Consider the following 26,789-nt stretch of genomic DNA (forward strand, 5'->3'; position numbering starts at 1 on the left):
CCTTTCACACAAACCAATGTTTATACCATGGATATGAATCATATTTTGCTCAGGCATGAGCAAAAAAATCAAATAACTGGTGTCACCTGATAGTGAGAACTTTAGAATGCCAACCATTATATTTCAAAAAAAAACTTATTTATACTTAGAATTGTAACTTTTTGGCATATAAATACACAAATTAAGCAAATCTTCAGACATTACGGGAGAGGAGGGCATCATAGAATTGATATCATCATGATCATATTGAAAAAAAACCGAGGTAATAATAATAGCAGGGCCCGCTGGGAGAACAGTTTTCAGAACTAACGTGGCTGAATTCCCTGCGTAAATATACCTATATTATTATTATTATTATAGAATTGAGCATATATCAAGTTTTAAATCATTTATCTCAAGATTTAATATTCTCCCAAATTCCTAACTACAATAATCATGATAATGTTCAATTATCTGTTTTTATGCATTCTTATTATAACAACCTTTTGCCTAATAATTTTGACAATATATTTTTGCAAACCAACATATAGATGTACATAATACTAAGAAATTCAACCGATACTCGTGCAATATATGGTCACTATTCTTTCTCAAACAATATAATTTTATGTAGTTGTCCCATTATTTGGAATAAGCTCCTCAAAATATCAAACAGTGCAAAACTGAACAAAGCCTTAAAAGACATTTGAAAATCCACTTAATGCAGAAATTATAATACTAATAGTATACTGATATAGATTCAATTATTATATTCATGTTATGTTTGTTTGATCTGTATTTCCAGACTGCATATGTTTTTATTGTGTTGTTTTGTGTTGAATTCATGATCATTAATTTAAAAGTCCTTTGTTACTTTCTGTGATCCTTCGACTATTCTCAAATATTCTTATTTATGTTAAAATGTATTTTATTTGAAATATCCATATTTCTTGATTTGTATGTTTTTTAATGAAGATTTTGGTAAATAAAGTTTCAATTTCAATTTAAAGCGAATAATAAAGCGTGACTGATATTTTGATATCATCATGATCATATTGAAAAATACATGTGACATAGTGTGAACATGATAATGAAAATGTACAAATTTTATGTTAAGCAAAGTGATTTTATGTTTTGATTTTCCTCGTAGGCATGGTAGGAGACAACAGAGTATACTCTACATAATATTTAGGTTATAATATATTATATAGGCTTATGATCGAATTCAGAAATAGAAAAGTTCGCTATGCCAACAATTGCTCATATATATATATATACAGCTTATCATATCTCATATATAGGCTAATGATCAAATTCCAAAACTAATAGAAAAATTCGCTGTGCCAAACATTTATGACTCATCGCTTGAATAGTCATTAACTGATAAATAGCATTAAAAAAATATGGTAATTGATATTTACATTCCACGATAACTTTTAGTAAATGAAATATATATATATGTATACAATGTATCAATTAAATCATTAAAATTCATTTTGCCTGACCATCGCTATCAGAATACCAGCCAATGTGACACATTGAACAGTATCCTGTTTATGTGATGAGGTCAACTAATAACCTATAATGTATATTCAGTTAGAGGGCGCACTCATGCTGAGTAATAAAATACCCTTTCTACCAGTAAGAAATCTCAACTATACTCTATGATGTTCGAGTCAACCACAACATGCTGAAACAACAGTGAGTGAACATAATCAAGGAGCTCCTTGACATAATCAAAATGTACAAATTTTACACAGTTACTAAGCAGTAAAAAAACACATTGTTTAAGTATGTCACTCTAACAGCAAGTTGTTTAAACTTGTTCTGTAATTCTAAATAGGTTCATTATTGCGGACTGAAATAATCGCTAGAGGGTATTCACTTGTCTTATGGTCAACAAGGAAATTCGTGATCACTTTCGCAAAAAGTGTCGAAAGCTCGTCAACTTGTAAGCTAGTGAACACTTTTTTGCGAGAGTGGTCACGAATTTCCGAAAGCTAGTGAACACTTTCTGCGAAAGTGATCACGAATTTCCTTGTTGACCATAGTAGATTGCGAGACAAATGAATACCCTCTAGCGATTGTTCTGTAATTGTTTAAATTTTTTTAACAACTTCTTTAAAAAAAATCAAACAATATTTATTAGACTGTTGGGCTTAACAACGTGCTTAAAATTTGAAACAGCCTTTTTACAGCAGTGTGTTATTTTGGAGCTTTTTTATAAAGTGATTACACGTTCACATTGTATTCTTTCATTATGAGTAGGAGATAACCGGGGGGGGGGGGTCATCATCATAATTATGCACTACAGTGCGTATCAAAAAAAAATTACACTTAAAAAAATCCTGTAAAATTATACATTTGTAATATCCTGAAGATATTAAAGTTATTGCAGTTAAAAGTTAAGCAATATCTTGTGAAAACAGTCGTCAAGAATATTCATTAGGTGGGCTGATGATGTCACATCCCCACTTTCCGTTTTCTTATGTTATTACATAAAACCATAATTTTTATATTTCATAGTTGTGTGAAAAATATGTCTCCTTGTTATGAAATAAGTTGCAGCAATAAATATCTAATGCACTAAATCAGTTGTCAATCCAATTTTTCTAGTTCTTGGAGGAAAAAAATGAATAAACCTAATTTCATATAATAAAATACAAAAGAACAAGTGGAGATGTGACATCATCAGCCCACCTAATGAATATTCATGACGACTGTTTTCACAAAATATTGCTAAACTTTAAAATTAACTAACTTTGTTATCCGATTTTAATGCAATTTTCTGCATTTTGCTTAGGGAATTCTACTTTATTTAATAAGCTATAAATATTTTCAGCCCAGACCATCCCTTTAAGCAAATGACGATGTCACTGTCGAAAAAATATTTCCGCTTGAGTGAGCACCGCTTACTTTTGAAAAGTTAGTGAAAAATGATTTGCGCAGAACTTTGAAATAGTTATTCGAAAAAAAGTAGACCTTAATTATGAATAAAAAGTTGAATTTAGCTAGTAAAATTGGTTTGAAGACGTCTTTTACCCTTTTAACTTGTTTCCTTGCCCAAAACACTTCGAAGGGTGCATTGTGCCCCACCCCCACACACCTAGGCCATCGTGACGACATTTGCCTTACACTGAGCTGTGATTTACATGAAATGGCTTAGGCTCGGTTTTTATTTTTTTAATCGTAGTCAAGCTTGGAAAAAAGTGTGGAGAAACAAGTGTTAAATGAAAAATGAAATGTAAACCCACTTTTAATGATAAAAACTTAGTGAAAAATGCTGGAGATGTCAGATATAAACTTTTGTTCAGACTTAGTTACGTCCACAGATCCAGCTGGCACAAAAAAGGTAAAGGTTGTGCTTACTAAGTGTTGAAATTTCAATTTGGGTGGCGAAATTGTTACAAAATGCTTGAATGTATCTGTTTTATTTCAACTGACTAAAAGTGCAAGGAAAATGTATGAGAAATGTTTCCCCTTGACACAGCGTGAACACGAGCATTTCTGCGCAGATTTCTGCGAGCTTTTAAAAAATGAACAGTGCTCACTCAAGTGTAACATTCTGTCAAAACTTTTACTTTCATTAGATAGATGAGACCCAAACCCAAGAATACATGTGAAAAAATTACACACATGTTGTATATTTTATAATTCCCAGGGCTTTTTCAAAGTGTAAACTGTTTTGATGCGCACTGTATAATGATCATATTCAATAGAAAAGTTCGTTGCGCCTAACGACCTGGAATTGGAGAAGAAATGGATATGGAAATTATGACTCATTAACCGATTAAATTATGAAGTCATTACATGATGAAATAAACATGAGAATAAATATATCTGACGCTTTAAGGAAATGTGTTGATGGACATATACTGTACAGTACTGTACACGATAACTACGAAAATATGAACAAACACATTTGAATCATAAAGATACATGGCTATATGCTTCAAGGATACGGTTGCTTATAAACACACATACATGAAATCGTTGGCCTATATATGTTGGTCTCTCAATCCGGTGGAGTGGGTTAGATGACAAGTCAGAGCGCTAGTGCCCTTTCATACGATATTATTATCAGGTCCCTTGGAGAGGACCTTAAGCCGTCGGTTCACTGGTTGATTACTAACAACCAACCAATCGCACTTTCTCCGCAGTCCAGTATAACAATCCTCACCAACATGTTTTATATATACACCCAAAATTATTTACACAATATAAACACCTCAAAGATAGTTTGGACATCTGTGTTTAGCTATTAATTTCTCCCAACTCCCAATTTTACACAATGCATATTTTACATTATTCAAAAGATCATTTAATTCTCTTTAAAATGATACCATGCTTGTTATGATCATGCCATCAGGAAAAAAGCAAGATGAGGTCTGAATTAAAAAGCTGCAAAACGAGCAGAAATAGTCGTGATGGGTCAATACAGAACATGATTCTTTTGTCTGTGTCAATAGAGATGAAAATCCATTCAAACCAAGCCCCTGCTTCTGTAGTGATGGTACTGTGAGATAACATGGTTTGAGTCGTGGTTTCAAATACCCATGCATGTTTGTTTGTTTGTTATGTTTTTGCTTGTGCAGAGGTGTGTTTGATTCCTTGTTAATGTTGATGTTAAGGTGCATGAAAACAATTAAAAGAAACCGCTGAGAAACTTACTCATCACCAGTGAAAAAAAGAACAGTGACTTTCAATATTGTGTCATTTTGCAAATTTTGAATTTTGACCTTGCCCCCATATTTCAAGGCACTGCACCTCCATATGAACCATAATCATATCATGTAGGGTATCATTTTAAGGAGAATCAAATGTTCTATTTATTGCTATTAATTACACATTGATATTCATTAAAACCGAGGAGGGATTATCGATCAAAGTTAGATTTACAATCTTTTTTGAGGAGTTTTAGATCAATACAATAATGAAGGGGTACTCAGACTGAGAGGGACAAACAAACACTGAAAACCTGATCAAAATTTGACAAGGAAATTTATAAGTATTGCGTTACCTTGGTGACACTCTTATAAAATTGGTTACTGCTTTGATTTGTAATATCATCATTGTTGAAACAAATTTTATACACAATGCATTGTGATGTCCTATAATGAAATAAGAAAAGGGAAAGTTGGGACCATACAACATCAGCCCACTTATCACTGGTCATAGCTGTTTTCACAAAATATCGCTAAACTTACAAATTAATTAGTTGTTTTATCAGATTTTGATGAAATTTTCAGCGTTTTGCCATTTTATACTATGGAGTATGTCATAATGTATATTCTGATTTTACTATTTTTTGCCAGGAGAACCCATTTTTAAAGGAATTTTACTGATAGTTCTATAGCACGCGTGACTAGTTTGTATACTCCTAAGAATGTCACATGATGGATCCTACCATTGAAAAGAGATATCATGAAATTATGATAAACAATAGAATATGGAACCATGGAGGTAAACAGGATAGCAGTAGTATATATGGTAGGGACAGACCAATGATTGACAGGTGTCAATCATTGGTGATTGACAGGTGTCAATCACAATGGTCAATCAATACTTGATGAATAGATTACTCCTCAACTTGGCAATGAATGGGACAGTCCTCCAAGTAGTGAATAGGATAATCTCCAACTTGATTAATCCCCTACTTGGTAATGAATGAGAAAAATCCTCTATTGTAATGAATGGGGTAATCTCCTACTTGACCGAATGGGTTATCTGGAGCTAATCTCCTACTTGTAACTGAATAGGACAAGTAATGAATAGGGTAATTTCCTCATCCCAAATAAATAGGACAAGTAATGAATAGGGTAATTTCCTCATCCCAGATGAATAGGGCCATCTCCTCCTCAATGAATGGGGTAATCTCCTACTTGACCGAATGAGTTATCTGGAGCTAATCTCCTACTTGTAACTGAATAGGACAAGTACTGAATAGGGTAATATTAAATTTTTTAATTAGGAGTTTCTTGATTTTAATGAAGTCAGAGACGAAGAGTCCGATTGTTTATTTGTAATAATGGAAGAAGAAAATGAAATGTATTACAAGAAAGCATCATTCGTAATGTAATGAAGGGAATGGAATATTTTTCAACACTGTCTGAGACAAAGCGGTCAAGATGGAGATGGAGATTTTTTGTAATGTGTGGAGGGTAGGGATTAATTGATGATGGGACAATAGAATTAGGGTAGTGAGTTGGTCAAGTTCACTCTTTTGAGTGGGGTCTTGGATGCCGACAGATGTTTCCAAGCAGCCTCATTTTGTTAGGTTTAGGATAAAGCTATTAAAGCCAAATAGTTTTCAAGACACCTGCAAGAAGCCATGTTGTAATTGGATAATTATGAATTAACGGTGACCTCGTGAAACACTTGGTTAAGGTGTCAATAGGGATGCATCATTGATTAGTGGCCCTCGATGGTCATGAAGTTAGAGTGGAATAGTATTATTGGTTACACAGTGAACATAATTTTGGGGGTCGCTTACAATTTAACATTCCAGTTTCCATGGTTTTATGCAGGATAGCCGTCACCCAATCGGTACGTCTCATTCCGCCATTTTGCCACTATTTTGGCGTTGCAGCGTCTACGGCGAAACATCAGCATCGTCATTATCGTGGAGTTGTGGGGGGGGGGTAATAAGAGAGTTTAGCTGGAATCCACTTCATTCCCTCATATTATTCCAGCAGTGTGGCGTTGCGGCGTCTAACGGCGTCATGGGGTTGCGGTATATAGGAGGATCACAATTTACCATTTGGCAATGAGTTCGATGAAGTTTGGTGATTGAAGATATGATGTAACATGTCGGTCCCAAATTTAAATTATAATGTCTCATAGACAGACACATACTCTAACAGAAACAAACACTCTCTATTTATCGGATAGTGGGGGTTAACACTTCTTCCAATTGTTTGTCGCATGACCCTGCATGCCCCTCCGTTTATTATCAAAATCTTTAACCTCGAGAAAACAAATAATTATTCAGATCGAGTGTCAATTCGAAGAGCAGGAATGTATCAATGTTGACGATAGACTCGGGGCACTTTATCATTTGGAATACTTTTTTAATTCAATTTTGTATTTCCCGAGATCGAAGTTCAGAATATCTAATTTTTATGGGAAATATATTTACAGAGGGTAGTAAATCGGATCAAATCGTCAAAGTTTATGTTTGCAAGGATTTGATTGAATGAATCAACAAATTACTTTCACTCTTTTGTTTAAGATAGTTATTTATATTTTCATCATTCTTATCATTATCATTATTAGTATTAGTATAAACACAAAACCTCAGGGCGACGCGATTTTCAAGTGTCATGTATGCGGCGCCCCTGCGTGCATTTATGCCCCTTTTCCGTTTATTTTCAAAATCCTTGAGAAAACATTTCATGCAGTGCCAATAACAGCAAGGTTATCACAATGTTGACAGAGGGTATGACTGAACTATGATACTTCATTAAGTCCCAAAAAAGTCCCTCTGGTATACGGCTAAATTAACCCCACCCCCCCCCCAAGAAAAAAAATATTGCAAACTTGGAGAGGTCTGACATGCACCACTGCTGCGGAACAGGGTGTGTATTCAAAACCGCTGAAACGAGACCAATGAAATTTTCATAAAAGTTTGATTATGATATAAGTTTTCTACTCCCGTATTTGATTGAGAGTACTGCAACATTTTGGAATAACTTCAGCTCAGCTATGTCTGGGAACGTTTGTGGACTCGCTGTATATAGGTCTACATTCGTAGACTTGGTAGCTAGAGGTGACATGATTGAAAACACTTCATTGCAGCATACATTGCTCTGTTTGGACGGCGTTACGGCAATGTTACGGCGGCGTAAGGTGGCGTTACGGCGCATCTAACGGCAAAGTCATGAAATCAATTTTTATTTAATCACATCGTTTTGTCCAACAACAAAGCACAAGAAAGGGGAAAAAACACTTGCAAAAATATATTTCACATCAGCAAATTTTGTTATTTTAATTCAAGTATGAAACAAGATATTAACAAGCAATGCATATTTCAAATCTGTAGGTATCAGAAAGTACATTCGTATTAATATATTTGATCACTCTCTTGGAACTTATCAGCATATGATGGAAAAATATCATTTTATCATGATCATAATACAGGTACAGCTTTCTACAATCTACAAAGTTTGTTCTGTATAATTATGTGCACTAGTTGTCGCTTTCTTCAATCCCTTCCATCTCTTCTTCATCCTCCTCTTCTTCTTGGTATTGAAATAGGACATCAAATTTTGTTCCGTGTCTGGCCAACACCCGTTGAATTGCTTTCCGAATATCCATTCCATTATCTACTCTTTCTTTGATATCAGATAGAATGTCAAGATTGGTGTCATCTTCTTCAAGATACAAGCTATGTCGTAAGAAGTAAGAGTAGTGGTCGAAGAATATTCGTTTGACTGCCCATAAAACTTTTGTGTGGGCATTCTCTCGAGCTTCTTCCTCACTCATACCCCTTGAGATATATTTTTCGTATTTTTCATTTCTCATCTCATCGGTTGCTGCTAGAGCCAGTTTAAACCATTCTTGATAAACCAGGTTGTCTTCAGGATCTCCATTGTCTTCTTCTTCGCTTTCTGATTCTATCATTTTAGAATCTTCCTCTATGGTATTTTCATTAATATCACTGGAGTCTTCATTCTCAGATTCAGTCTCATTCGGTTCCTCATCCATTTCCATTTCTCGATGCGCAGTTTGTTCGTGCCTCTTCACGTCAAACCTGCGACTGTACGTCTTATCGCATAGGGAACACGCAAATCGGTTTGAGAGAGTATTCATGTTGACTCGTAGATGTTAAGCTTGCAAATGATAGTGCAACAATTGCATTACCACTTTATATTGCTTTAACTTTATCATTAGATGCGCCTTAGCGCCACTAGCGACACCTAACGCCGCCGTAACATTGCCCGTAACGCCGTCAAAACAGACCAATGTATGTCACATCGTAGAGGCCGAAATGAAAATTGACAGATTCTATTTGCAATGTTACTTTACTGTAAAGGAGATAGTCTAAACTTTTCTGAAAGTAGTTTCCAAACAAATTTATTCTAAAATGATATAGCAACGTCCTCTATCGGTCACACTATCCAAATAATAAATGTAATAGTTCATCAATTACGAACCTCTGTCAACATTGTGATAATCTTGCTGCATGAAATGTTTCCTCAAGGATTTTGAAAATAAACGGAAAAGGGGCATAAAGGGGCGCCGCATACATGACACTTGAAAATCGCGTTGCCATGAGGATTTGTGTTTATGATAATAATAATGATAATAATATTAATTACTTTGCTTAAACAAAAGAGTGAAAGTAATTTGTTGTTTTATTCAATCAAATCCTTGCAAACATAAACTTTGACGATTTGATCCGATTTACCACCCTCTGTAAATATATAGATATTCTGAACTTCGATCTCGAGAAATACAAAATTGAATGTATTCCAGATGATAAAGTGCCCCGAGTCTATCGACAACATTGATACATTCCTGCTCTTCGAATGGACACTCGATTTGAATAATTGTTTTTTCGAGGTTAAATATTTTGATAATAAACGGAGGGTTTGCGCATCACCTCTATTGTCTTCATCCATCACCTAATCTGTACCCTATTCAGTAACAAGTAGGATATTTTTGGTCAAGTAGGAGATTATCCCATTCATTGAGGAGGAGATGGCCCTATTCATATGGGATGAGGAAATTACCCTATTCACTACTTGTCCTATTCATTTGGGATGAGGAAATTACCCTATTCATTACTTGTCCTATTCAGTTACAAGTAGGAGATTAGCTCCAGATAACCCATTCGGTCAAGTAGGAGATTACCCCATTCATTACAATAGAGGATTTTTCTCATTCATTACCAAGTGGGGGATTAATCAAGTAGGAGATTATCCTATTCACTACTTGGAGGACTGTCCCATTCATTGCCAAGTTGAGGAGTAATCTATTCATCAAGTATTGATTGACCATTGTGATTGACACATGTCAATCACCAATGATTGACACCTGTCAATCATTGGTCTATCCCTACCATATATACTACTGATAGCTGGGTGAATACATGTTACACACTATTCATTGGGCTGTGATGCTATATGGTGTGAGACAATCTGGATTACCATGATTACAGTGATACCTTGATGAAATATAACTTCTTTTCACAAGCAAAGGCGAGCATGTCTGGAGAGAGGGAAACCAAGTAACACCAATTCCAAACCAATGTCATATTAAGTGCGTTGAACTCAACTCTTTCCTTCAGGTTCAGACCATCAAGATCATAGAGCCTGATCACGACGCTACTATTCTTCCTATCAACACTCGCTACATACACCCTGTCCCGCTCATCCACGGCAGCATACAGGTAGACACCCTCTGGAGCTTGTAGAGACTCACCAGAATTCCCATCCCTGCCATAGACCGTCACCACGCTTGGATTGACCCAACATGAACTCGTGACGATCAAACCCGTCCTGGTGATAGATGCCTGCTCCGTTGCGCGCTTTGTTTGAACAGTGTGTTTAAGAGTGGATCCTGTCGGGTCATAGATATAGATTTGTTTTTCATAGTTAGTAATGATGATTTCATCTGTTGAACCACTGTTAACTTTGAGAGCATTTCCATTGTATCTCGCTTGGATTGTTGCTTTCCTACAGCCAAGGCGAGAGTAGATGCAGGCTGTACTACCAGTCGACACGCAAAACGCCCCGTCCCGTTGCACAACCAGATCATGACATTTCATGTCATTTAAGGCTAATATGTTACTATATCGCTGCTTACCACCATTTGAATCAATGATATCAATACCTAGTGCATCGCTCCCATACCCGATAGCGACAGAGCTATTGGAGTACCTTGTCATACCGAGCATCACTCCCTGTAGATCAACACACCGAATGACTTCTATCTTGGGATCTGATCCTGAGATGCTCCCGAGGTCAAGACGAGTATCATCTGCTGGTTTGAACCTCTTCTCCTGTGCTTTCTTCCTAATAGCTTCCGCAGAAGTGTGATCAGTAACCTCCTTCAGCATGGTATCCAGCTCCTCACAGAGCAAGATATGGGTAGATAGAGTGTCTGTCTCAAGATGACCCAATCTGTCATTATCTACCAAAGTAATTGAACTACAAATACTCTTGATCCTCTGACGATCTTTTGACTTCAAGACGTTGAGATCGTCATCAAAACTACGTTCTAAGGCATGTATTTGGTCGGTGAGATTTCGAAGATTTTCTTCCAGCTCCTTGGCCTTGATGCTGTAGGCTTGCCTGACATCTTCTAGTAGTGTCTGCACTGCAGTGTGTACCTCATGACGTTGTGTTTCTATGTTATGAATGTTCTTCTCCAGCTCTGCTTTCTTGTCAGCACATCGCTGAGCAAGGTCTGTCACCTACAGAATGAAAGCGTGTTACGTAAAAACAGCGAATTAGATCTGGAAATATTCCATAAAGGCGAATGTAAGGAATGCTAATACTCTAAAACAAAGAAATCATACAGAATGACATACGACAATCTGAATAAGCTTGAAGAGAGACAGCATATAATTACAAAATTATTTGTCATATTGAAACAATACCGATAATAATCATCAATGTAGTTCAACATAAAGAATAAATAACAAAATTAAATGCAACAACATTTTAGATGCTGATGATGGTATTACAAATTATTATATATCATTTTCATTCTGTATTCATCAACATCTATATTTTTATTTTATTAATCGATATTGATTTATATATTCTTATTCATTATATCATTATTATAACTATCATTATTCGTGTTATAATTAGCAGTAGTAGTAGTAGTATCATCATTATTATCCTTGATATTTCATTATTATTAATATCATCTTTATTTTTACTATTACAGTTCTTAATATCTTATATGTCTTGATATTGTGATTATCATTATTATTATCGTCATCACAATCAAAATCATTATTAAAAGTGGTATGATCTTTGGTGTTAATTCTTATCAATTAATTAGTTTTCATCATTTTCTGCTCAATGATCGCCCTGAGTATTGATAACCATGTTAAATCTACCGATTATACACACATAAAATGCTGGGCAACATACTGTCCATTGTGTTTGGTGATATTTGTAAAAAAATATATATATATACATGTTCATATATTCTGAGCAATTATTATCCAATTGAGCAAATTTATTACCCAATTAATAGTTTTATTACCAAATTTTGACGGATAGTGTGTTACCCAGTGATGGTTAATAATTGGTCCTTTTTGCCCAAACTTTTTAAGAGTGTACGCTTTGTTTCATTTTTTATATAAGCTATTTCACCTTTATACATTACTTGTTTAAATAGATTTTAAAGTGTTTAGACTCTTAAACAGCAAAGTTTTATTTTTTTTTATATTTGATTCTCAATTAAAATTAAGCATGGTTTTTTGAAATTTTAAACATCCACTGTAAGGTATGCATAGTAAACAGCGATGTATACAATATCAACCAGCATTTTTACTGTGATAATTATGAATAAATTTACCTTCCGTCGTAACTCCTGCTCAAAGTCAACCTGGTTCTTGATTTCATGAGCTCTATGACCAACAAGTACGCACTTTTGACAGACATGGACCTTACAATCCTCACAAAACATGTCCTTGTTTTCTTGTTTGTGGATGGAACACTTCTCGAATAAATGACCAATGCTGACCTTCCCTTCGATGACATCATCCATGGAGACGATCTCATGACCGTCAAACAACGCGGTAAGATGTTGATGACAATGTAAGCACTCATCACACATATAACAATTACATGTTTTGCAGAATGATACAGCGTCTTTCAGAGACTTGCAAGCGGTGCATTTCTGGCACATCTCAAGGACAGCATTCATCCCTCCACACTTGGCGTGGTAATCGTCTACGCATCCGTTGATGGAGACATTGAGGCGGAGATCATCGACACGGTTGGCGGACAACTTGGTGATCTCCCTGCAGAGAGGACATACCATGTGATCAAGGTCCTGGTGGGTTAGATCGTATTTCTTGAGGCATCGCCTACAAAATGTGTGTCCACATGAAGTTAAGATTGTCGCCTCGACAAATATATCAAGACATAATGGACATATCAGGTTCGGTGAAGAGCTTGATGCTTTCTCTGATCCACACTTCTCAGCCATCGCTAAATAAAGAGATCTAATTAAATCCAACCACAAGAACTATCACATTACAACGAAGCCAACAGTGCATTTCGATACAAATCATTCGTAGTGCTGCAATTGTAAAAGTACACTACTGTGAACTGAAGTAGGAACTTTCTATTAATAGAACTGGGTATTCCCACCTACCTTTGAACTTGGCAGCGTTAAGTATGCATAATTTCATCGAAAGAGGGATTTTTTTCATTCCGCTTATATAATATATTTAGTACACATTGATCCAAAAGCCTCGTATTACTTTTTGATTACAATCAAAGGTAAAAGCACACTGCTGCGCAGTATAAACTTCCTAAAAATAGAAGTGGGTATGATAATTATATATCAATAGCATGTATGGTGCTGACTCCATGTGACTACCTGATGACTATGTCATCGGAATTGTTCTTCCACTACAAACTCTTGTCAGTTTTATCTATTACAAAGGTTGATAAGCCAGAATGCAGATATTCCTATTTTCAACTGATTATCTAATTATTCGAGATTTATCGATCCGTGCTGGTCTTGGCATTGTTTGACTGAAGCAACACAGCCAAGAAGCTGTTTAAAACATGTATACATATACCACGCTGTTTTGCTAAATCAACTTTACAAGAGTTGTTTAAACGTTGTTTAAAGTCTGAAACAACATTAATAAATCAAGCATGTTTCTTTAAACCGTTTAACAACTACTGTGAGATTCATATAGTAAACAGTCTTGTATTAAGAAACCCAAAACTTTTTACTGTGAAGGACTTAATTTGATCGTGGTGTTGGATACTGCACTCTAAAAACGTGACTATCAGTGATTGCCATATCAGTTGCACCCAGCTGACTACTGGTCTAGTCAATTTGACTGATTTGTTTTAAGAGTATTGGCGCTTTAATTTGTATTTGAAACCAAACAATATTTCAATGTAGAATGTGATCTGGAAAATTAGTCACGTGATAATACCTGGAAAAGAAGATCTTTTAAAATGATTGTTTTGGTTGAAAGGTTCTTTAATATATAGTCTCAATGAGAAAAAGGGGTAGATTTAAAGAATCATTTACCTATTAAAAATGACAGATTCAAAGAAAGCTATAATCTAATTAATCTTTAAAACACATAGCGTGATATGTAGGAGCTTATGAACGTTTTCCTCACATTTCAAAGGGAGTTACTTGTAGATTAATAGGCCGTAGGGTAGTCACATAATAATGGAAGGACTGGTAATTTCTTTCGGCCCCCTTTTCTTGCTACGGCAGCAGATCCCAAGGGATATCATTATCCCCTTTATTCAATCACCAACCAGTACCCCCCCCCACCTCCCGTTTCCTAATCCCCTCATTTCATGCAGGCAACGTTTAAATATTAAATTCCAGTTCCCTAGCACCCCCCTCCCCTTGAAGAGGACCATATAGTTCTTAAATACTTTCCTTTTCATATCAACTTCAATTCTTAATTGCTTGGAGACATGGTTTCAGATTTTGGGCCCGCATTGTGTAAAAATGAAAACTGATCATTTTTTCATATAATTTTCGTCTTCATGTGCAAAAATCCCCGACTGTATGATTTGATATTTCCACTATCATGACTATTGTAAAATCTCTATTTCTCTATCAAGAAGATATTTCATTCATAGATTACGTGACTTTAACGATCAAGTTGCCATCTTTAGAGTAATCTCTGTGTAACTCATTGCGGGATCTTTTTCTATATCATTTATAATTTAATATATGTGTAAGACAGATCTTATTCGGTTAAAAAAGATATTAATCTTTAATTTCTGAGTCTGTATATTGATATTGTTTTGTGTAATTGTGATTTTATGTTCTTCTTTATATTGTTTTTAAGAGAAATTATTCATTCATGTTTTGTTATATATAAGAATAATTGTAGAAGGATTGTGAAAGCAGTTACATTAATCTATTAGTTATTTCCTCTTTAAGAATAGCCTAGAATGATCAAGTACATTCCACAGCATGTTTGTAAGAACGTTCCAGAATGTCTTTTATTATGCAGTCCTTGCCTCTTTAAAGGCCAAGGAGTTTTATTGTTGAATAGGGAAAAGCCAAACAATAGAATTGTATTGGTAGTGGAAATGAATAGGCTTAGCTCTGTTATTTACACATGTTGATTTCAATGAGGTCATTCAAGAGTCTTCTGGATTTTGACTGCTCCTGAAAGGAGAAAGTTCTTTTGGAAGGCAATCCTAGAACTTTCCATTATAGTGAATTCTAGAAGGATAGCTGTAATGAGTTTATAAAGCTGCAGTTTCTTTAAGGATATCATCACATCATATGAGAGCAGGAGATCACATCATATGAGATCACTTCACCAGATCATATCAGTTTATTTCCACCTGGAATATCTATATTGTGTGGAATTACTTGCCCACCATCAATGAACTGTTTGCAGTTATTTTGAGAGAGAAATTATCAGGTCTCATCGAGATCATCAACATCATCAACCTGTTCAATGAACACGCTTCAACCCATGGATTGTTGAAATTGACTGTTAATCATCATCACCATCGTCTTCACGGACATTTCTACTCGTTACAGTGACTTTTATTATTCATCGGACTTCAACATCAGTTTCATCATCGCCATCATCAATAAGGAATCTTCCCAGCCTACCTGGAATATATATTGGACTATAACAGTGAACTATAACCCTGGATTGTACATCAGACACTTCAAGAGATTAATGTAAGATTATTTGGTTTTATTTCGTTTATGTATAATTATTTCCTGTAATAAAAAAGGAAAATTTAAACTTTATATATATTTAAAAATCTTCTTTAGTATTTGTTGCAGTATCGTAACAGTTTCATTTCTGTTTTCTAAAATTTTTCTGTCTACCTTCCTCTCCTATAACCCTACGCAACCATTGATGGAGACATTTAGGCAGAGATCATCGACACGGTTGGGGGACCTTAAGAAATTATTCAGTTATTTTTTATTTGTGATAGTTATAAAGATTTCTCTCCTTATCCTTCTATTCATGTTTCATTTCTGGTATTTCTAAAGATTTTCTGTTTATATAATTCCTCTCCTATAACCCTACGCAACCGTTGATGGAGACATTAAGGCAGAGATCATCGAAACGGTTGGGGGACAGTTGAGGGACGTTAAGATAAATTATTCAGTTATTTTTCATTTGTGATAGTTCTAAAGATTTCTCTCCTTATCCTTCTCTTCTCTTTGATTCTATCTCTGGTTTCATCTCATGTACTCCTGATCCACTCCTCCCATATTCTACCCCCCCCCCTCCCTCTCTCTCTCTTTCTCTTCCCCTTCTCCCCCTAACTCTCTCTGGGTGCGTTTATTCGACACTTTTTTACCCTAGAATCATGATTCAAATCACGATTCTGCAGAATCACGATTGCGTTTAGTCGAAATTGAATATAATCATGATTAGAATCACAAACATGAAACACGAAAAAAGGGGCGTTTGGAAAGACGTTTCTGTAGAATCACGAACGAAAAAGGTCGTATAAACGATATCGTGATTTGAATCATGATTCTATGACGTCATTGTGTCGTGCTTCTTCCGGGTTCGACTCAAAGGCGCGCGCTGTGTTTCGTGCAGGTTAATTTTCGTGTAGCAGTATTGCCAGCATTTAGGAATTATCATTCTGTGTATTGTACCCCCGGGGTTGTACTGTAGCGTCATTTGTATATTTCATTGTTTTCATCAATCATTTCTTCAAGTTCCAAAGGCACAAATTGGACTGATCGACGATGAATTAACTCAGGGCTCTGCTTGTGCTTTGGCCCGTGCTTTGGGCTCAGCCTGAAGCTTACGGGATTCACAGAAATAAGACGATCCTTTTCAGCGGCGCTTGCGAGGGAGGGATTTCAACGGAGATGTGGCACCGCCTGTCGAGACAAAATTAACAGAATTCTTGCCCAGTTCAGGACCATCATAGACAAGAAAAATCGATCGAGAGGTGGGAGGGAGGATAATGACCCCTTCTGGTTCCCGATCAAAAACAATATGAGGTACAATACACGGAATTCTGGAAGTAAAAGATTTATTTTTCGGAAGCCGAGTAAGCGTTGCACTTGCACAAACGTTTGCTCGTTAGCTCCGGCGGCAGCAAAAATCTAGCAGCCGACGTGAAGTTAGAAACACGTGCGAAAATGTTGACCTATACTTCCTGGGTCAAACTGCGCACTGTGATGCGCACTGGATCTGCCCGAATTCAGGGAGAAACAGCGTTAGAAAGATGGTCGTATAAACGCTGATTCTGTCGGATCGTGATTCATGCTGCTGTTTTGAATCATGATTCAAATTGTGATTCAAATCATGATTCTGGGTCGAGGTCGCATAAACGCAGCCTCTGATTGCCTCTCTCTCTCATCCTTTCTAGTTTGCATTCAAAGTTTGAACAGACTCGATTCAAATTTATGATATTCAGAGTTTAATGAATATTGAGAAAAACATAGGTTCAATGAAAAGAAAAACGATATAACAAACCTCCATAATTATGTGCTCGATCTACTTCGGGGTTAATGCGATTGGGTAGCTTTTAGAAAGCAACTAATGGGCCTAGTAACACAAAGGTTAGCAATTAAGCGCACGCTTGATTTTAACGATTGATGATACATTATAGTCAATGCAATCAATCGTAGAAAAATGTTCTACGATCATTGCTAAGCTTTGTGTATACGGGCCCCCGGTCGACTTCCCCTCGTTTGTTGTTTTTATATCTCATAAAGCCATCGTAAATCCATTTGTTTTCATTTTTCTCTTTTGTTTTGATAGAGCTACTCTACTACACATGGAAGTCTACGTTAGCGAATGAAATGATCGAACATTAAAATTTATTGATAATGTTAAATTAAACGGATTTATATATTTACAAATATTAATTTTACAAATATAAATCAGTCAGCCTATCGATAACATATTAATTTCTGTATTTTCATGCTATTATACTACTTTTTCCGTATGCTGTAAAAAAAATGGGCCTGAATAAGTGAATGAAACAATCAGGGAAAAAGTATTATTTCATGCGGCTGTATCGATTGTATTTGCGATATACCATGACTTTCACATCCTACCGGGTCCAGAGTGACAAAGTGTGGATAGACGCCTCGCCAAAGGACGCCAGACCGCGGTGGAATTCGCACACACATCCTCTGTTTACAAGGCGAGAGTCAAAACCACTACACCACGGCTCCTCCACACTATAATTTTTCATTAATTTACTTTTAAAGTACTCTTTCCCTTTGGATAAACAGCACTGGAGTCGATCCGTGACGTCATACTCTTCAATTGGGGGATGAAACAATAGGCCACCCCCCCCCCCTTGAACAAATTAAAGATTCACAACACAAATCGACACCCATGATAAACAGAATCGTTCTAAACAAGGTACTAAAAAACCAGATACAAGAGAATCTCATAGAATAACCTCTGAGAGAGCAGTAACACGATAACATGCATTTCTAAAATATAAATCGTGATATTAACACAAGAAAAAGGTCACTTTTACATCAAATTCAAAGTACAATGAAATATTATTAAAAGAAAATAACCACAGATCGACCTGGAGTTGTCCATCTATGTTAAAGGTCTCTTGAATCATCGTATAAAGGTTTTTAAGCACGTTTTTATTAAAGAAAGGCTGTTGTCATGATTATAAACTCGCAATCGAAAAGAATTCCGCATTTGGGGCTTGTACTAAAAATAAAACTAGTTTTGTTTTATTTATTTATTTTTATTTTAGCCTCGTCAATATATTTCAATTCATACTTGATTTAAATTCCATTCGGAATATCGAAAAAAGGAGCGGGTTTAGTTTTTTGACACCGGTTTGTTTTCGTTATATGCAAAATGGGGATAAAGATTGAAGAAATGATCTTTAAAAAACTTGTAAATGGGTGTCAAAGTCATGGTTTTGTGGCGATCCTCAAGGTGATTATTGTATGATACACGACTGCATTAGAACATACGCCAACCACTGGAATATACGAGTCGAATAACAATGGAACATTTGATGTAAAATTCAAGTTTAATTATGAATTCTGTGCTAATGCTGCAAGTCATATTTCCCCCCTACGGCCGCAGTACAGCAAGTCGAAAACGACCGTCTTAAGATTTTTTTTCTACCAGCTACATTATGGTGGTTTGAATAAAATTAGATCAAACGGCTGATTTAGACTCGCCGTAAGGCGCCCGTAGTGTAATATGACTGCAACATAAACAATTCTTAAGAATGCATCTACATATACCATAATATAAAGATAGTGTAAGTCTGGTAATTTTACTATACATTGTATACATACATGTAAATACATTGTGTATATGCAGCATCATGCGAGATCTTCGAGATCTTGTATATAATGATTAAGATGAAGTTTATATCTCCATGCATCTATTCACAAAATGAATATGTGTCTATTCATATCTCCTTCTGTTCACTAATATACAAAATACCATTATATTGCATTCATTCAAATTCAGAGGGAGTTATGACAAATTAAAAGACTGAAAACAATGTTATTCTTGAGATGTCTTGCTTGCATTTTTAAAAGAAAGGAAATCAAAATGGAATTTTTTCAAGACTATTCTGAAACAATACCTATATAAAAAGTTTTTACCAGCAAATATTTCCTTTTTCAAATGGTTTTAAGCGGTTGGTACATCTTTCCCTTTTGGAGAAGATTACATAATAATTAAAAAAAATCTTATCATTTCATCATCCACGATGATTTAAATGAATAATATACAAATAGCGATCATGCATGAATATGATGCTACGAAAACTTCGCATGATGTTTCAATTCTTTTCGAAAGGGACTTATGACAAAAGAAGAATAAAGATATTCTTCCCATGTCTCGTAAACATTCATAAAACAATGAAAATCAAAACAGTATATTTTCAAGACTACTGTTAAACAGAAAGATAAGTTTACCAGCAAATGTTTATTTATTTTTATTTTTTAATAATTGGTTATCAGCGGTTAGGATATCTTTCCCTCTTGGAGAAGATCACATAATCATCAAAACAGTATATCTCAAGACTACTGTTAAACAGAAAGATAATTTTTACCAGCAAATATTTATTTTTATTTTTTAATAACTGGTTATCAGCGGTTGGGATATCTTTCCCTCTTGGAGAAGATCACATAATTATCAAAAATGAAATGCAAGAACTTATAGACCAGCGCTTCTCAACCGGTGGGCCGCGGCCCACTGGTGGGCCGCGAAGCTCTCCCAGGTGGACCGCGAGAAGCTCCAGAAAAGAAAAAAATTAGGGGGAAAATTATAGTATGTTTAACATGTTCTATTTAATGTCCGAAAGTGGTGTGTTTGATCTGTCTCCGTGAGTCAAACAAAGCTAAAGGCACGCCTATCTAGGTAGCCTGTTGTGATAGACATATATATACACATTGTATGTTGGTTTCGATCTAACTTTGATGTGAACCTCAGGCCTCATGTGCATGCATATTGTGTATGTAGTTAATTATCGCCCATTCACCGGACCTTTGCAAATGCATTTATTTCTCAAACTGATTGCTTTGAATGTGCTTAAGAGCTTTACGTTCAAATATCACGAAACACACTTTCATCAAAATGGACCGTGTTTTAAAGCGAAAGGGTGAGGGAGGAAACAAGTCTACTGTTGAAAAGTCCCAGGAGGTAACTGTAAGAAAGACCCCGGATACATTAAATTTGGATTTATCATAACTGCGCAGTAGTGCAAAACTAAAAGCAATGTGTGTCGAATGTGCTGAAGTTATTGTCAAATAATTAAGGCGCTTAAACCGTCAGAGCTTCAGAGACACCTAAACATAAAACCTCCGAAGAGTGCTTCGAAAGCCAAAAGAGTGTTTCGAGAGGAAAAACGCTGGATTTAATACACTACAGAACACTGCGTACAGATAGGGGGGCACTTGACCCCAGATATTTCATGACCAAGAAAAAAAAGACAAAAGGAAATAAAAAAAAGGAAAAGGAATAAGGGTGAAACATATTATTTTTTTAATATTGTATCAAAATCTGACACAAACTCAGATTTTTGTAATAAAAATGTCGAAATTTTTGCTTGCTCGCCATGCTCGCTCCCAACATTTTATTAATTGTATGCGATACGCCATATCAAGCCCCCTCAATTTTTTTTGCTCATAACGCCACTGCAGCAGAAGATCATAAAGTTATGCACTAATATGCTCCTTACAATAAATTGTCGAGACAATCTTTGAGTCGATCGAGACAAGAAGTCACATCCTTAAAAAAAAAGTTTGGTAGGAGGTGGGCCTCGAAAAAAATCTGAGAGTCAAAGTGGTCCTCGAGTAAAAAAAGGTTGAGAAGCACTGTTATAGACGGTCCAAAAGAAAGCATCTTATCATTCAATCATCCACGATAATTTAACTGAATAACGAATAGCGAATAGGCAGGAGTATGTTGGTAGGAATACTTCGCATGATGTGAAAGCAAAATGGTCTAATAGTGTAGAGTGTAGTCTTTCTGCTTATGGTACGTTTGTACCCCTTATGCACTGTAAATATATTCATTAGTAATAATAATAATAATAGGTCCATTTATATAGCGCAGCTACTACGTGCATATACTCTACTGCACTTTGATAATTGGTATCATATTATTACCCGGCTGTAGCTGAGCCGCCATATTAATAGGCGCTAAAGCGTTCAAGGAAAAATCCTACCGGGTACCCATTCACCTCACCTGGGTCGAGTGCAGCACAATGTGGATAAATTTCTTGCTGAAGGAAATTACGCCATGGCTGGGATTCGAACCCACGACCCTCTGTTTCAAAGTCCGAAGACTAATCCACTGGGCCACAACGCTCCAGTAGTATGTATTATAGTAATTCTTTTGATATATTTTTAATTACGTTCGCTGATTACTTTGTTATATTTCAATAAATGCTTAGTTATATTTCAGTTTTTAAATAGTAATTTTGCTATCATTGATAATTACAATAATAAGCACGGTATGCCTGTTTGTTGCAGACGAAATTGTATATTCAATACTCGGAAAATTGGTGCAAAATAATGTATAGTATTTATTCTTCATCCATTGATTCATTTTCGTTATCACTTCTATCACTCGAATATTGTCGAATTAAATTTTAAAATTCACATGTTTTATCCAGCTTCTGGCTGCGAAACATGTTCGTTTTTTCGACATTTTCTACGAATTAAATTGTATGTTATTTATATCACATTAAGTGATATTGTGATTGGATGAGGTTATAACATGGTAATATACATGTAATACTGAATATCGACACGTGTAAAAGTAGATTTGTATTATAGCAGGATGAAAGCACGTCAGTTTCCATACTACATGGTGTGATATAACGTAGATTACAGTGATACCTTCATGAAATATAACTTCTTGTAACAAGCAAAGGCGAGCATGTCTGGGGAGAGGGAAACCAAGTAACACCACCAAGTATCCAATGTCATATTAAGTGCATTGAACACAACTCTTTCATTCAGGTTCAGACCATCAAGATCATAGAGCCTGATCACGATGCTATTATTCTTCTCATCAACACTCGCTACATACACCCTGTCCTGCTCATCCACGGCACCATACAGGTAGACACCCTCTGGAGCTTGTAGAGACTCACCAGAATTCCCATCTCTGTCATAGACCGTCACCACGCTTGGATTGCCCCAACATGAACTCGTGACGATCAAACCCGTCCTGGTGGTTGATGCCTGCCTCGTTTCGTGCTTTGTTTGAACAGTGTGTTTAAGAGTGGATCCTGTCGGGTCATAGATATAGACTTGGTTTCCATGGTTAGTAATGATGATTTCATCTGATGGACTCCTGTTAACTCTGAGAAAATATCCATTGTCTCTCACGTGGATTGTTGCTTTCCTGGAGCCAAGGGGAGAGTAGATGTAGGCTTCTGTAGAACCAGTGGACACGCATAACGCCCCGTCCCGTTGCAAAACCAGATCATAACAATTCATGTCACTAAAGGGTGTGTTTCTATACTGCTGCTTTCCACCATTTGAATCAATGATATCAATACCTAGTGCATCCCATCCATACCCGATAGCGACAGTGCTATTGGAGTACGGTGCCATACCGTGCATCATTCCCCGTAGATTAACACACTGAATGACTTCCATCTTGGGATCTGATCCTGAGATGCTCCCGAGGTCAAGCTGAGTATCGTCTGCTGGTTTGAACCTCTTCTCCTGTGCTTTCTTCTTAATAGCTTCCGCAGAAGTGTGATCAGTATATTCTGAAATGCTTCCGAGGTCAAGACGAGTATCCTCTGCTGGTTTGAACCTCTTCTCCTGTGCTTTCTTCTTAATAGCTTCCGAAGAAGTGTGATCAGTAACCTCCTTCAGCATGGTATCCAGCTCCTTACAGAGCAAGATATGAGCAGATAGAGTGTCTGTCTCAAGATGACCCAGTCTGTCGTTATCTACCAAAGTAATTGAACTACAAATACTCTTGATCCTCTGTCGATCTTTTGACTTCAAGACGTCGAGGTCGTCATCAAAACTATGCTTTAAGGCATTTATTTGGTCGGTGAGATTTCGGAGATTTTCTTCCAGCTCCTTGGCCTTGATGCTGTAGGCTTGCCTAACATCATCTAGAAGTGTTTGCACTGCAGTGTGTACCTCATGACGTTGTATTTCTATGTTCTGAATGTTCTTCTCCAGCTCTGCTTTCTTGTCAGCACATCGCTGGGCAAGGTCTGTCACCTACGTATTGAAAGTGTGATAAGTAAAAACAACGTGTTAGATCTGGAAATATTCCATAATGGATAAAAATAACAAATTATATAGGTAACAAAAGTTTAATCACACAGAATTAACATACAATATTCTGAATAAGCTTGAAGAGAGACAACGTATAATTACAAAATTGTATGGCATATTTGAATACTAACGGTAATAATCATCGATGTAATTCAACAGAGTATAGAACTGGAGTACATGCAACAACATTTTACATACTGATGGTGGAATTACAAATTATTATTTATCATTGTCAATCTGTATTCGGTTAAACCATTTGCTTATAGGCAGCAATTGCTCAGATTAAATCGATATTAGCCTATGCTTGATCAGGGCGCCTATTCTTAATGAAATACATGCTTTTGGCCACAACACATGCTCGTATCATCTAACGTCATTGCATAATATCGTGTAATCTTGTAATGACAACACCGTTTTTGTTACCAAAATGAATAATTTTTCATTTTCGGAAATACGAACCTTATGTAATTTTCGGATTAACGAACCTTCGGAATTACGAACCTTAATTAATTTTCGGATTAACGAACCTTATTTCGTTTTCGGATTAACGAACCTTATTTCGTTTTCGGATTGACGAACCTTCGGAATTACGAACCTCATTTTGTTTTCGGATTAACGAACCTTCGGAATTACGAACCTTATTTCGTTTTCGGATTAACGAACCTTCGGAATTACGAACCTTATTTCGTTTTCGGATTGACGAACCTTCGGAATTACGAACCTTATTTCGTTTTCGGATCGAAGAACCTTCGGAATTACGAACCTTATTTCGTTTTCGGATCGACGAACCTTCGGAATTACGAACCTTCGGAAATACGAACCTTCGGAATAAGCGAACCTTCGGAATTACGAATGTATGCGCTGTATTCAACACCATCTATTATTGTTGTCATTCTTTAAATCAATGTTCATGTCTATGATTATAAGTGTTATTATTCTTTTTACTATAATTATCATTATCATTAATATTTCATTGTCATTAATATTATTTTTTTCAATCTTTAAAGTCCAGTTACTGTTCTTAATATCCTATATATCTTAATATTGTGATAATCATGATGATTATTATCATCATGATAATCATACAATCATTAAAATACCTGGTATGATCTTTGGTGTTTTTTGTTATTAATAATTTATTTTCATCATCGACATCAATGATCACCCTAATATGTTGGGCAACATACTGTCCACTGCGTTGGGTAAAGTTTGTTTGTAAAGAAATATATACATGCTTATATATTCTGGGCAATCATTATCTAATTGAGCAAATTTATTACCGAATTATTAGTTCTTATTACCCAATTTGGACAGATTTTAACTAATAGTAGTATGGATAGTATGTTACTCAGTGATGGTTAAAACTTTGGCCTTTTTTGACCAACCCTTTTAAGAGGATACGCTTTCAAAAATTAATGTTGCCTACATTTCTTACAAATGTTTAACCTCACATTACTTGTTTAAATATTTTTTAGTGTTTAAACGTTTATACAGCTAAGTTTCATTAATGATATTTGATTCTCAAAAAAAATGTCTGGTTGTTTAAACTTTTTAAAAACTACTGTAAGGTTCAAATAGTGAACAGTGTTATATAGATTTTTATACAGCATTTTTACTGTGATAATTATGAATAAATTTACCTTCCGTCGCAACTCCTGCTCAAAGTCAACCTGGTTCTTGATTTTGTGATTTTGATGATCAACGAGTACACATTTTTGACAGACATGGACCTTACAAACCTCACAAAACATATCTTTGTTCTCTTGTTTGTGGATGGAACACTTCTCGAATAAATGACCAATGCTGACCTTCCCTTCGATGACATCATCCATGGAGACAATCTCATGACCTTCGAAGACGACTGTAAGATGTTGATGACAATGTAAGCACTCATCGCACATGTAATAATTACATGTTCTGCAGAATGATACAGCATCTCTCTGAGACTTGCAAGCGGTGCATTTCTGGCACATCTCAAGGACAGCATTCATCCCTCCACACTTGGCGTGGTAATCGTCTACGCGTCCGTTGATGGAGTCATTGAGGCGGAGATCATCGACACGGTTGGCGGACAACTTGGTGATCTCCCTGCAGAGAGGACAGACCATGTGATCAAGGTCCTGGTGGGTTAGATCGTATTTCTTGAGGCATCTCCTACAAAATGTGTGTCCACATGAAGTTAAGATTGTCGCCTCGACAAATATATCAAGACATAATGGACATATCAGGTTCGGTGAGGAGCTTGATGCTTTCTCTGATCCACACTTCTCACTCTCAGCCATCGCTTTAAATTTACAGACACGAGATCTAACTTCCAACGAATAACAAGTTAGTACTAACGTATTACAACACAATGATCACTTCCTGTTATTGCTAATGTGTAGTTCAATACAAATCCAAATCAACTACAAGAGTAAAAAAAAACACACCAGATTCGAACTTCCTGTAAATAGTACCGGGTATTCCCAGCTACCTTTGAACCTGACTAACTCATCAAAAGAAGAGGAAGCAACTTTAACTGAAGGGATAAGGGTTTACTAGGATGTCTGAAAATTGAATTGATGATAAGCGCCAGAATTTTATTTTGTAAAACCTTTAGTTTGTCAATGCAAGTCTCAAAAGTATAATTGTCCCATACAACATTACAGTAAGTCAGATAGGGAAGCACAAAGCTGATATTTATGTAAAGTTCCTAGAAAAGCCTCCGACAAAACACATTTTAATCTACAAATAGCACCTACACCTCAAGAAACCTTTGTACACACTGACTCTATGGGGTTTTTAAGTCAAATGTTCATCGATAATTACTCCTAGAAATCAAACCTGCTGTGGCCCCCAACATTAAGAACAGTTTCTGGAATAATTTT

At 35.9% G+C, this 26,789-nt stretch overlaps 2 protein-coding genes across 2 annotated transcripts; both read right to left on the reverse strand.

Annotated features, from left to right (window-relative positions):
* Window positions 1–10,135: 10,135 nt before the first annotated feature.
* LOC121427266 (tripartite motif-containing protein 45-like) lies at window positions 10,136–13,248 on the reverse strand. The gene is made up of 2 exons (XM_041623602.1): window positions 12,520–13,248; window positions 10,136–11,398 (listed from the first exon to the last, which is right to left on the reverse strand). Exons 1-2 carry the CDS (start codon window positions 13,153–13,155, stop codon window positions 10,136–10,138), a joined length of 1,899 nt encoding a protein of 632 aa, XP_041479536.1. The 5' UTR covers window positions 13,156–13,248.
* An 8,882-nt stretch (window positions 13,249–22,130) lies between these two features.
* Window positions 22,131–26,204, reverse strand: LOC121427267 (E3 ubiquitin-protein ligase TRIM71-like). Its single transcript, XM_041623603.1, has 2 exons — window positions 25,563–26,204; window positions 22,131–23,865 (listed from the first exon to the last, which is right to left on the reverse strand). The coding sequence occupies exons 1-2, from the start codon at window positions 26,202–26,204 to the stop codon at window positions 22,501–22,503; spliced, it is 2,007 nt and encodes a 668-aa protein (XP_041479537.1). The 3' UTR covers window positions 22,131–22,500.
* Window positions 26,205–26,789: the final 585 nt, after the last annotated feature.

Source organism: Lytechinus variegatus, chromosome 14 (assembly GCF_018143015.1).
Source record: "Lytechinus variegatus isolate NC3 chromosome 14, Lvar_3.0, whole genome shotgun sequence".
NCBI classification, from domain to species: domain Eukaryota; kingdom Metazoa; phylum Echinodermata; class Echinoidea; order Temnopleuroida; family Toxopneustidae; genus Lytechinus; species Lytechinus variegatus.